Here is a 14,203-nt window from a genome sequence, read left to right on the forward strand (position 1 = left end):
CTGTTTGGGACCAGCTTATCTTTCCTTAACCAATCAGCATTGACTGCTGCAGTGTCCGCCCCTTTGACGTCATTTTTAGTCGACGCAGAAGCTGTGGTAGTGGTTGCTAGAAGCAGTTAATTTATTTCTGTAGATCAACATACAACAACCGGCACAGCTGCGTCGATCTCATCCATGTGTTTCTCTATTTTCTGTCGTCATTTTCCTGGCTTTGGCACAGAAAGATGACATCCCTGTTCTTAACCCTGCCTACAAAGATGTGGTTGTTTTTCCTGCTGTCAATGAGCACAAAGCTTGACCTGTTGTATGACTTGCTGAACAAAGCAGAGATTGGGGGCAACGATGCAGAAGTATGGATGTGCCTTGATCGTTACTTATGTTACCCCATGCAACCCTGTATACAAAATTGCGTTCCCATACAACTAAACTGCATTCTCAATTGCATTTCGAGGGGAAACATATTTTTCCCTGGATTACGGTCCCAGTTTTAAGCAGTTTTAAACACGTTGATAACGTCGTAAATTGAAACAAAATGAAACGAAAAACACAACAAAACTACTTTGTTAAGTTTAGGCAATTTGCAGCGCAAGTTAATTGTATGGGAACGTACATTTTAGGAGACAGGGCTGTTTAGCTTGGGCTGCAATTAATTATTTGTATTATTTTATTAATACATGGTTATTTCTTCCATTATCTGATAAATGCCCATCATAATGACCAAGGTGACGTCTTCAAATGACTTGTTTTCTTGAAAAAAGGTATTTTCGGTATGAGCGCATCACCAGAGTAATGATGAGAAGTCAGGCTATAATGGCCTTCCTGTACAATTGTATGAGTGAGCCAGTAGGCTAATGGTGGTGCATGAATGAAACAGCTGATGACTATTCAGCCAATGCTCATCCTAAAATAATACAATGCTCCCATACGGCGGTAACAGCTGATAACGCCGTCCCGACTGACAGCGCCGTTGCGGAAGTGTAGCACCCACCTTCCGGTTCTCCCCAGGTTAACACTGTTAACTCTGTCAGCAGTGTTGCCGTTGTTCTCTCTGTTAATCATGTTAGCACCCTTAGCTGCGAGGCGCCGGCTCAACCGTCGCCATGTTCAGAGCTGTGCGGAGGCAATAGATATGCTCCCAATCTCGCATTTAGCACCTTTTAGTTCAATGCTTTCATAACCGTGTCCATCAAGTTGATGGGAATTAGTCTTAGCTGGACTCAGATATAGACAAATATACAAACAGTCCTGTCACCACAGCTTTATCAGCCGCAAAAAAAACAACTTCATTTGTAAATTTGTTGCATACTATTCTTTGAGGGTGCGCCTTTGTGAATATATCCATATGGATGGAATCAGTAATACTGTCCTCATATGAAGACAGTTACTGTGTCCCATCGTAATCTAATCCCTGAGATTTGTTGATGTTGTAACAGTTAAAATCCCCTCTCATTCCTTTTTAATTGTTACCTTTCCTCTGGACATCCTGCTCTCTGGGAGAGGATATCTGTTTCATCTGTGCCCATTTTTTCAGTCAGTGGCTCACCATGTGAAATCCCCATTTACAAAGAAAAATAAAATGTCCAGAGTTGCAAGGGGTTTTCAGATACCTTTTTCAACATTACTGACCCACCAGTGGGAGAGTTGTCATCACCCCCCAAAAAATAAAGGTCTTGAGATTGAGATAAGAGATCTTCTTGAGAGACAGTCTTTAATGATACCATGGGGGGAAATGTGTGGAGAAGATGTTGCTTGAAGCTAAATTCAGTCTAGAAATATGAGTTAATGTGCGTCATCGCAGAGTTAAACTCCCATTTAACCCTCAAATTAGTCCAATCATTTTCTATTTCAGTGCAGTCTTCATTCCGTTTTGTTGCCTTCTTTTTTTTCAGTGACAGAATAATTACATTTGTTGTCATCAGATGGCTGTAATCCTCCTATAATCCTCCTCTCATCTGATCCTGCAACATCCTGACCACAATCAGCCTTTTGTTTCCAGGGCTGTGCCATTTTTTGGTTTTATTATCTCCAGCTTTTTTTTTATTTAAGGAAAAACGCGAGGATGGTGATGCTGTCACATGTGCCAAATCGCCTTAACCCATTTTAAAGTAACGACGGCCGCAGAGGAGAGATGAGTACAGTTGATGCTGTTTGTGGTTTCAGGTCGGTAGGAAGTTACAGCCTGAAACATTCAAGTTCTTTCTGTATTTTTAAGTTTTTTTTTATTTTCTAAATCTAAAAGTCACAGTTCACGCCTTCTTTATTCTTCCTCATCCTCCTGTCTTCGGTCTCTGAGTCACTTATCTTAATAATTTCCTCTGAGACCTTCAACACTTCCTCCCCTCTGCCCTATTTCTTTTTCATTCATTCCTTTTCCTCACCCCCTGCCTCCTTCCCCCATGCCTATATTTTTTATCCTCTCCCCGTCTTTTCCCATTCATTAGTTTTGTGAGTTAGTTAACCTTAATGGTCTCACAGAGGTCATTGTCTGTGAGGATAAAGGCCAGCTGGCTGAGTCTGATTGACCACTGTCCATCTGGACCTTCAGAGGGTCTGTTGACTCCTTTAGAGAGAAGAGGCAGGACAAAATGTTGTGTTTAATTGGACTATAAGGATCCGATCAACTTACCATTGTATCACTCTGATAAGCCGACGTTTTCCATATTATTCTTTTTTTAACTTGGATTTTTGGTCATAGTGTGCGACCAAAAATAAGTGGCCAGCCAAACAACGTATGAGCACTCACCCTAGCCCTAACCCCTCAAATACAGTAAAAGCATTCTGCTTACAAGATAACAAGTCGTTATCGTCAAGGGGAGTTTTTTCGTACAATTAATTCACACGTCAATTAATTTGATTTTTCTGAGCTTTTGCACCGCGAGTAAAGGCATCAACCAATCACGTTATGCGAAACCATAGACTCTATATAAGAAGTGGATGTGTTCACCATGATGTCACCCATTGGTTTGTGGACTATTTCACTCAAAATGGGACCATAATTTACTAAATGAACATCGATGAAGCGTCTTTGAGTTCTTTAAAAGCGCTATCTAAGTTGAATTAATTATTATTATTATTATTATCATGCTGTATTAAAGAAGTCTTGAAACTAGCAATTGAGACCATAAACTCATGTTTACAATATTTACTGAGGTAATAAATCCAGGGAGAAGTAGGCTCATTCTCTCACACAATCTCATTTTCTATACAATTTGACTTCTTTTTGCAACCAGAGGAGTCGCTCCCTACTTGCTATTAGAAAGAATGTAAGTTTAGTCCGAACCAAGAGAGAAAACTTCAAACAATACTCTTTTCAATCTTGACAAAGGCAGCACAGACTAGATCCACTCCTTCCATTATTACCTTTCACAATAAAACCCCTAGACACATACAGTGCCTAACTGTTTACCAGAGGGACCTCACTCAGAGCATTTAGCTTAAAGGGAACTCAATAAAATAGCTTACAGTAGTTTAGGCTATAAGACAATATACCTCAGACAGACAGCCAGACGATGCTCTGGGTCAATAGGATCTCAGTCGTTGGTCCTCTGCCTGCACAAATCTATTCAAACTTTTTATTGAACAAAACAACATGGCGACGGCCAAAATGACGAACTTGAGGCTTGAAAACCTCAGTCCACAAACCAATGGGTGACGTCACGGTGAGTACAGTCTATGATAGATGAATTCATCCAAAACCAACAGACCAACACGGCAATGTCTTTCAAATCTTGTTTTACGCTCACTATTACGTCTCCTCATGTTTAAGATGTTGACTTGCAGATTGTTTAGCAATCAAATTTGCTTCCTGTTTGATCTGACATAAATCCGAGTGGTCAGCCATCACCTCTGCTTTCTGAGGGCCTGGCATGCTCTCATGCTCCTCAGTATCTTAGCCAAAATGATGCACCTGGACATGTGCATTGTTCACCTAGACATTACCCCTCAAACTTTACATCACTTTGGCTGGCTAAATACCAAACTCTGTGCACGGTGGAAGAATATTGAGCCCAAACTGATCCTTTGTCCCGGCACTGACAACTCTATCTTTGCACACCTAAATTAGTGACACGTGGGAGAGCACCAGAACCTGATTTAAAGTTATGATCTTATTTGTCTTTTTAAAGCTTTTAACAATTTAATGTGGAATGGATTTTCAAAGAAAAAAGATTTTTTGATTTAATTACCTAGATGGCTATTTCTGTTTCCTCAAGATGTTTCGTGGAACAAATGACCTCATTCCTGGGATCATCTGATTGGATAATCTATTTAGCATCTATGTATATAAATGGATTTAGTGTAATGCAATTAAATTAACTTTATCTGGCAGACACCTTTCTCCAAAGCAACTTACAATAAGTGCATTTAATGTCAGGAAAAAGTAACTGCTTACAGTGTGTTCATTGGCTGGATTCTTTTAAGAAATGGGAGATGGTGCTCGTTCATATACCTCCAAAAAAATTATTCAGGTTATCGTAAAAATTGTCATATAAAATATATGTAAAATAAGCCATCAGTAAGCGAGAAGGGAGGGGAGTCTTTCACATTTTTTCTTCTTGTTTGCAAACGAAACAGTCCGAATTAAGAAATGAAGCAGACGAAAATCAGTTTATTTTCCTTATCTAGATGAAATTAATTTGAATGACAATTATATCATAAATAGTCCCGTGATTAAGCTCTATCTTTACACCACCGTCCTCCTCCTCGTCTTGACCCCCCCTCCCACCCCACCCAACTGTCCAGTTGTCCAGTTTTCCTGAGTCCCGCGGGGCCAGATGGACAGACTAAGTTCCCTCTCCAGCCTTGACCTCCATTGACCAGCGGGGTCAACCACAATCCATAATAACAGAGGGAGGATGACAGTGTGTGTGTGTGTGTGTGTGTGTGTGTGTGATATGGTCGTCTATGATCAGTAGTGGTCAGACAGAAAGAGGTGACTTCCATGACCCCCATCAGGCTGTAGCAGATTGTCACCCATCCATCACCGCCCACCTGCCCACCCAAAACACACACACAATAACACACACCTCAAGTGTCCCTGAACTTCCTTGAGTCTCCCATGTTCGCTACATTTATAATTATTATGATATTCATTATATCAAACCCCATTTGTGATACTACTTATAGTCCTGGTTTTCATCAATAATGCCTTTCCATTCTGTAATTACCTCTCGTCCACCGTGGGCTTCAAACTGCAAACCCGTTTACAGAAAATGATGCACGGGTGTACTGGACATTATGTGGACTAAAGCAGGTGAATACAAGAATTCACATAAGGTGTCACATACGACGGCGTATTAGGGCCATTGTAGGTAAAAAACAAATTAATAAATAAGGGGAAGGGGGTGATATTCAGAGAAAAAAATTAAAATTTCCGAGATTAAAATCGTAAATTTGCAAGAAAAAAAACTTGGATATTCTCGTAGATTAAAGTCACAAATTTACGAGAAAAAAATCACAAAATTGCGAGATTAGAAAGTCATAAATTCACGAGGGAAAAAAAACAACTATTTTTCATTACCACGATTTTGTGCTCTAATATTTGTTTTCTCTTAAATTTACAACTGTTATATCAGACAATTTTTATGTTTTTTTTCTCGTAAATTTACAACTTTAATCTTGGAAATTATGAGTTTTTTCTTTTTTCTCTTTTTTTTTAATTACAAAGGCCCTAATACGCTGTCATAGTCAAAACATGACATCATGAATCCCCTCAGCCCACAGTTTGTTTGGCTGCACTGTAAACAGATACATCAGTTGCTCCTCCTTTGTCATCTCTGACAGAGAAGTTCAATGCATATTTTAAAATAGTCTTTATTTAAAGACCAGAATATGTAGTAAAGATACAGAGAGACATCACACTATTTAAACATGGTAAATATTAAAAAGAAAGAGAAAAGCATTAGCATAATAATGCTTGAGAGACTGTTTTGATGATGTAGTTTTTTTTCATTTTTTTTAAATAACAATTCCTTTCTAGACAAATGAAGTAAAATCATTTTATGTCATGTAAAGTTATGTTTTCGCGCTGGATTTTTAGACATTTGTGTTATTATGAATGTTGATGTGATTTTGAATGAGGTCTGACCACCAGAGCCGTGGGAATATGGAGCCCGTAGTTCTCTGTTTCTCCATCTATTCAATCAGTCAGCTGTCAAATATGCAGTCAGTTGTTCTGTCAGTTCTGTTGCCACTCTGTGTTATTGGGATCGATTTGAACACAGTTCCTGCACAGAGGGCCAAACACACCAACGCCTCACATAATCAATCAATACATATCAGCATTCTAACACCTGGATACATACAACACGTACACATGCAGAGCACACGCGTCAAACAAATCACTCAACGATATGAATTTATGTCAAGCAGCGGTCCAGTTTAGTTACACCTGCGTGTCGAGATGGCATGATCGGTTTGGACCAGTTTATTATCTGCTACAAGACACTTCTTGATCTACTGTAACTGTGAATAATGGAGGGTTAGGAAAGGACAGAAACGCCGTTTTGTGCATTTTTCTATTGAGTTTTTACTTTCTGTTCACTTTAGATTTACTGTGATTCACACATCTGATTGTCTTGTAGTTAAGTTTTTAATATTTAAGTCAGCCACTTTTCTGTTTAAACCTACATTTGCACCATTAGTCAATCTTTACTGCTTATTTCATGTCTTTGAAATGATTGAATACATCACATAATCATGTATTTCTTGTAAAATCTCTCAGTAATTCTTCTTATCAAAGTAAAAGACTCATATAAGAGGTTAATATTCAAGGTTCTTCATGTTTTATATGGGACATTATGAAATCAAAGAGATGCAGTGCTTTTATTTGACTTACCTCTTATATCTTTTTTTTCCTTTTATTAAAATGTTACCCTGAGCCATTGCTGTGCTCTTTAACATACTTGCAAAACATGAATAAAGACAAAATACATATACAGGAATACTGAATATTAATGATACTCTACTCCCCCGACAAAAAGCCAATGGGATTTGTCCATTGGGTTTTTCGGTTATTGCAGAAAATAAGCTCTGTTGCAAACAAACGTTTATGATACTTAACGTTTTGTTCCATAAGATAATCTCCACAAATGAACACCACTTTTATGATTTTTGGAACGTAAATGCAATCAGCAGAAGTAAAAAAGCATAACTTTAGGCTATAGACGAGTATACACGACGAGGCTGTAAAGGCGGACGAGTCGGCGTGATGACGTTTAGTAGTCTCATTTAGCCACTTGTTAGCAACCGCCGTTTTGAAGACATATAAAAGCTTCAAAATTCACAAGTGGGGTATTTATTGATGTATTTTATATCGTAGAACAAAATGTTAAATGTTAAGCTTGTGTTAACCACAGACCTTATTTCAGGCATCTGACTAAAAAACCCATCGACTTCCAGACGAGGGAACCGGAAGTGCTAAAATGCTAACTCATTTCTGGGCTTTAGGACTCATTCCTGTAACACTCTATACAGTGTATCGATGTACAACGTATTGTCATACAGCGGTTCATGTGATATCTTACTCGTCCCATGCATAAGGTCTTTTAAAAATAAACTTCCGTCTTCAGAGAAAATAACTTTGTGGTTTGAGTTAAAATAACTACGGAATTGGCGTAACTTAAGTACGATAGTTACGTAACAAGTTAATCAACATTTTACTGAGCAGATAAGGCATGTAAAAAAAGTTATATCACTTTTTTTTTTCAATAAAATGACATAAAATAGTCAAAGCGATGTAATGCATTGAACTGTGGTCCAGTGTAAAAATAACAAGTTGCTGTTTAACGGAGAGTTTTGTGCCAGACTGTTTGTTTGCCGTGAGCAGTAACCTCAGAAAGTTTCCGCCGGTTGCCTGGCAACATCACACTGACAACATGGCTTGCAGCTTTTTTCGTCAAGACAGTGAGTAAGCATATTTTCCCCAAAAAATGTTTCCAAAACTTTATTATAAATTCAGAGTTCGACCATAACAATACTACATCTAAAAGAAGAGTTACAAATGGGATCCCTGAGCAGAGCCGACAGCAGACTCAGACGGAGATAAATGGACTTGATAAGTCTGTGCTCTCCCACTGAGTTTCCCCTCGTCATAAACCCGACACACAGCAGGCTCTGACACAGATGTTTTCTTGTTTGCAGCTTGTTTGGGGCGGTGAAGGGCCTGTGGTGAGAGCGCTCGTCAATGCGTCTGGTCCTCTTCAAACACGGCCCATTGTGTGAACCCGAGCTAACACAAGAAAAGGACTCGTATTATTCCCTGCGCCGCCTCCCGCTGGCTCATCTCTTTTTTTCACAAGCATCCGTATACGAAGCCCCTGTGATTTTTCTCCATAGTGCCTGTCAGAGTAGCTGGCTAGCAGCTGGCTGCTGGACTGGGTCTGAATTCAAATCACTGATGTCCCGCCAAGGCCATACATCTCCTCAAAGTCAGCGAGCAGTTGGCTACATGCTCGGATGGATACTGATGGAGGTGCAGCTCGCCGGGCAGCGCAGCAGGGACGTCTGCTCTGTGTTCAATGTCTGCTAGTGAAGTGGTGGAATGATTTTTAACGTGATAGATGTTTATTGCATCCAGGGTGTCTGCTCAGCTGTTCACCGAGATGCTTTCATCTCACCTTGTCTGATTACTGGTCACATAATGATACACCAAGGTCTTCTTTACTTCTGTTAAACAATTGATCTGAACATAATGTAATGTTGGAGCCAGTAGGCAACCGTCAGGCTGTAAAATACACCTTCCAACAATATAATTGGTAAAGACCTCAGAGACAGTGAGAGAAAGATGATGCATGCACATCTTTATAATGAAATTTCAAGTAATGAGCAATCGACTACAGGCTACTTTTTATAACAGTTTGGCTACATTGAAGGCGGAGCAGATGTTCTGCGCAATGTATGCGTATGTTTTTACCGGCTACACCTGCATGCCACATACATTATGGCGTAGGATTGTGTTAAAAACTTGCAACGTGTCTAAACAGCCTGCATAGCAGGAGCAGCATGTTAGCATAGCAGCAGCAGCTTCAGTGCTCCATTTGTGTCTACACAGGATGCATTCAGGAGCTCAATATTGTGCCTGAACGAATCACCTGCATTTTAGCAGTGCTCAGAGCTCAGCACACAATCTTTGTAGTTACGCGCAGCTCTCATTTCAGCTATCAGTTAAGGATAGGTTGGCGTATTGATAAAGAAAATGAGATGAAGGCTGATGGAAACAGATATTTCAGTTTTTTTTTTTGCATGAGCTACTTTAGCATCTTCCTCTAAAAAAAAAAATGTTCCTCGTTAGATGCTTCTGCTTCAACAGAAACACAATGAATAAAGAATAGATGCTAATGCTCATGGTATGTGTTGACAGAAAATGCATTTATGAATAACATATGGTCAATTCTAAATCTTGGAGGGGAACAAAATGCAGTGGAAACAGTCTTGGAAATGCATAAATTGGATATGACCGGAAATAAGCCCAATTGTATTCAGCAGGTGGGTTTAAAGGAGTTAACTATGTAAAAGCTTGAATAATATTCAATTATGGGAACTTGGGATCCTATAGTATCTTCTTACATCTTAACATAGGTGTTTACTTTTGGCCCGTGGCTCACCATTGAGTTCCAGTTTTGGCCCTCGAAGGGAAAATGTTTGTCCGCCCCTGGTCTAAAGAAACCGTCCTGGTATTGCTTTTTGTCTTGTAGAGAGTCCGAGTGTGGAGGAGTGCGGGGAGAGGCTGAAGAGGATCCTGGAGTCTCCCAGCATCCCTCAGGCCAACCACCAGCTCCTGGTCCACCTCAGCAGACACCTGGCCCGGGTCAGCCAGCTCAGCCAGGCCGGCCACCGGCTGCTGGGACAGGCCTTCGCCGAGGCCGTCTTCAAGCACTCTCCCCTCAGGTAGGCGCAGGTTTCACCCTTCATTCACTCCATCATTCATTCATTTACACATTAACCCTTTGTATTCTGTCAACTTCTTGGTTCAGTTATTCATAGTTTAGCTTAATACCACAGCCACAGAACACTTCTGACTGTTGTCCATTGAAATCCTCTGCCGTTACAGCTAAAACAAAGTTCAACAGTTTGACCTTGACTCTTAATCGGTGCTCGAGGTGTATCAAACTCCAGGTAACCATAGCAACAGTACTGAAGCTTCAGGCTCTATTAGCAGTTAACTCAGTGGTGAAACTAACCTAACCATGTGTTACACTGACTACAAAAACACTTTAACGGCCTCTTTTTAATTTTGGGACGTGGCTGTGCTATAAGAGACATGTTTCCAGATGTTCATATAAAAAAAAAAAAAAATGCAATCCAAAGCACCTCTTCATCTCGCGGCATTTTTTTTACCTCCACGCCGTACATTACTTTCTTTTATGAGGACTTTATGTTGTGTGTCATTGCTCACTTAATGGCTTTTTCATTTCTTGATCTATTCAAATTCAAGTCAGGTTTATGTGTGTGGTTGTTAATCACAGTATCAGTCTCTGAGGGACAGAGGAAATGGAACACACCTTTACTAACAGAAGAGGTATCCAACTTTCTTTGAACCGCTGGTTGTGGAAGTATTTTCCCGCCACTGCAACTTCCTGAAACTTTCTTTTCATACCTAAATGTTCCTCATTGAAACACAAAAGTCCCCCGGATAATGTAATGCTAAAATAAGTTTGTGTTATGGCCGCAAGTTTAAATTATATCAACTTTGTTTTTGAGAAGTTATGTTAGGTTTGGCAGATGGCTCTTAATACTGCAACTTTGCGACCGTGACTTTTCTTTCCAGAACACATATTATTATTAGCGTTGGGTGATATGGCCAAAATCTTTTATCATGGTATGAGTAAATTTAAATCACGGTAACGGTATATATCATGATACACTAATTGTTCTATAAATTCAATTAAGTAATGGTTTATAATAACCATAGCCTGCTGTACTTCATCACATTTGATTATTTTCCTCTTTTATTTGGAACTTCCATAAAAACAAAAATAACTGCTTCACATGAAACAACACTTGAGTTAAAAACAGAAGACTCTCAAATAAAAGACTCAGACAAAAAATAAGTGCCTGCAAATAAATAACAGCCTGACTTCAGTCAGTGCAATATAAAAATCAAAGAAATTTGTATTTAAGTGTGTACCAAAAGCAAAAATCAACTTGACTTTTCCTGCAGGATTTGCTCATCTTTCAAGCTGACAAAACGCTGTCAACATAAACTACAGTGTGCAGATGTCTGGTAATCATGTAACCAGAGTTCTTCATCATCTTGGGTTGGTTGGGATGCCTCCTCCAGTTCTGTATTTTCCTCCTCCATATTTGCCCAAATCATGTTAGAGTGGATTTGTGAGATCGCAGTCATGTGTGATCTCGCGTGATCTCGCCTTCACATGATAATTGCTACCATGGTGGAAGCGGTATTGCCAAACCTCTACTGGTGGACAGCATATACGGTCATATCACCCAACCCTACAAATTATAAAATATATTATATTCCCATATTGCTACTCTATAGATGCTGTTGGGCAACTGTTGATATAGTAATAGAGAGGTGTAGTTTTGTGCAAATAGCAGAAAAAAACGAAATCCTTCATTATTTTTAAGCTGGTAAATTATCATTTGGCACATTTTATTCTGTACATGATTTACGGTCTTTGAAGAATTATATAAAATGTGAGTTTAAAACAAAACACAATCACAAAAGATGAAACTATAAGAGGTACTTTTTTCCATACAGCTGTGAAATATGATTTATGATCTCTTTCAACAATTCATTTCAATGTGTTGCGTAAAAAACATCGATCATCCCAAACACAGTCATATCTCTTGCAAAAGTCCCACAGCATTTGGGTGGTTTCAGTCTAAATTTGTGAATCAGCCAGCCAAAAAAACAAACAAACTTTTTGGCTGAATGAGGCACTTTTTTTAATACGCAATCCACAAGTCAACCACTGCTCATTTCCACGACAAACCTCATGTCAGCTGAGTGAGATTGTCTTGATCCAGCATAAAAAGACCTGGTATTTTTGTAGTAAAAGATCCGCCCCTACCAACAGGAAAACCAAACATGATATTTGGCTCAGTTGTAATATCAACATCCTGCAGTTTAGGAGCTGGCTGTTTGAACACTGAGAGCGTGGCATTAACGAGGCTGATGGTATTGTTTTGTTTCTCTGCACAAGCTCGCCTGCGTCTGTTTTTCCAGAAATTACAGAGGAATTTCTCCTCGCAGCGTTGTGTGCGGTGGAGATGTAGTGGATTTGTGGTGAGTCAGAAGCAGTGATTGTTTGCATGGTCAGGCAATTCACCTCTGCCTTGCACAACAGGCAGATAAAGAGCGAAGCGGCATATCACGGCATGCCGAGCTATTTCAACTTGATCCAATCTTAGTTTATTCCATGTGTGTGTGTGGTAATGTTGATTAATGCTAGATGGTTCTGGAGCATACACCTCAGTCTGCAAGTATTTAGACAGTCACACATATCTTACCGTTTGGGCTTTACTGCAGCATGCTGAGGGGTCAACTATGAGGGCTGCCTCATCAATGAGACGCACTGTTGCACTGGGTGACATGTTGCTTCATTACCATGAACCAGGCAGCAACCTCCGGGGTCTGAGAAGTGAAGCCAATGCTGAAGTGCCTTAAACTTGCATTCTTTCTAATAGGCAGCAGGAGGCAACTCCTCTGGTTGCAAAAATAAGTCTAATTGTATAGAAGTCTATGCAAGCCCCCAGAAAGTGTGCCGGGCTTTGGAGCTAATTTGACATAGTGGCCAAACGGTATGATTACAACTTCCGTGTCCGTCACGTGATGCCATTGGGCCCAAAAATACTTTTTCCCATAGACTTACATGGGGAAGCGACATCTCTAAATCAGATAATAAGATACATTTTTTTGTAAGGTAAATCAACTTCCCAGTACACTTGAAAAGCAGCATTTGTTGTAAAGTTGTAAAATGCACTAATAGCTGAATCCAGAGTTATTTCCCTTCCTCCATTCATATGAATGAGCCCCAGACCAAGGCTGGAGCGAGGGCTGGGAGGCGGAGTAAAAGGAAACGCTACTGCGCTGTCTCTATGGGCGCAATGGATGAGGAAGATCATTGAAAGTTTAACTTTTTTTGCTCCATGTGCCATTGAGCAACTTTCATAGGAATGAACAAGGCCCCATCTCGAACGCTGTATCCAGTTCTGTTTAAACATCCATGGGGCTATGAGAAAATGACCCTATTCTCACCTAATTTATTACCTCAGTAGACATTGTAAACATGAGTTTATGGTCTCAATCACTAGTTTCAAATCTTCTTCAATACAGCATGATGTTCATTTAGTAAATCATGGTCCCATTTAGAGTCAAATAGACCATAAAGCAGAGGATACTTTAGGGCGTGGCTACCTTGTGATTGACAGGTCGCTACCACGGCGTTGTTCGGTCTGTGAGTTGTCCGTGTTTTCTTCTTAGAACTTTACCCCGTTCACAGTGTGTTTTCAGTTCATGAAAGTTAATTATAACCTTTGAAGTCACCTAAAAAAGTCTTAATCAGCTTCTTGTGTTTTTGTAAACAGTGCGGACGTGAACCCGGAGCATCACGTCAGGATCTTGGAGGCTCTAATCGCAACAGGAGGTCTCATGGAGATGCAGGCTGCACCAGGTAGGATGAAATAACATGCACACTAACGTTATCCCTTCTCCATCTACACACACCATATGCATACACTCCCATATTGTTTATTTTTCCATCTTTTATATTTGCTCGTAGGTGTGTAACAGTATATTGTGGCATGATATCGCGAGATGTGATGATATCACTTGGTTTGGACTCTTTTGTGAAACTGTAAAATCACTTCAAAGCTTATCTGCTCCGTTTCTCAATTTTCAAATGTTTCTGCTCAGTGACAAATTGTTTGAAGTTTGTTTCTGAAGTGTATACATTTCTCATGCTGGAAACACGACATTCCCTTTTCCCTTCCCCGCTGCACCACAAACTGCAGCGGAAAACACACGTTTGGTTTATGAAATATGTGGAAAACACAAACTTTTTTGCCCAAGCTGCTGTGATAAATTGGGCATGAAGCGTGAAATAACAGCTTTAACTTTGCTCTCCTCGGTTTACAGCCTGGATGTACAGAGTTTGTGGTAACAAAAACACGGCGGTTTCAGGATGTTTTTTTCCTCGTTGCATTCCTGCTTTGCTGGACCGTCGCAGTTGAGAGCGAGGGT

At 39.9% G+C, this 14,203-nt stretch overlaps 1 protein-coding gene across 3 annotated transcripts in view; it reads left to right on the forward strand.

The window, feature by feature from the left end:
• Positions 1 to 14,203, forward strand: part of pik3r3b (phosphoinositide-3-kinase, regulatory subunit 3b (gamma)) — a 253,737-nt gene that overhangs the window by 120,378 nt on the left and 119,156 nt on the right. For all 3 annotated transcript variants that reach the window (XM_037770657.1, XM_037770656.1, XM_037770658.1), the window contains exons 7-8: positions 9,693 to 9,885; positions 13,549 to 13,634. In XM_037770657.1, the coding sequence (XP_037626585.1) occupies positions 9,693 to 9,885; positions 13,549 to 13,634 (279 nt within the window). The remainder of the gene's footprint in view (positions 1 to 9,692; positions 9,886 to 13,548; positions 13,635 to 14,203) is intronic.

This window comes from Sebastes umbrosus, chromosome 5 (genome assembly GCF_015220745.1).
Source record: "Sebastes umbrosus isolate fSebUmb1 chromosome 5, fSebUmb1.pri, whole genome shotgun sequence".
NCBI classification, from domain to species: domain Eukaryota; kingdom Metazoa; phylum Chordata; class Actinopteri; order Perciformes; family Sebastidae; genus Sebastes; species Sebastes umbrosus.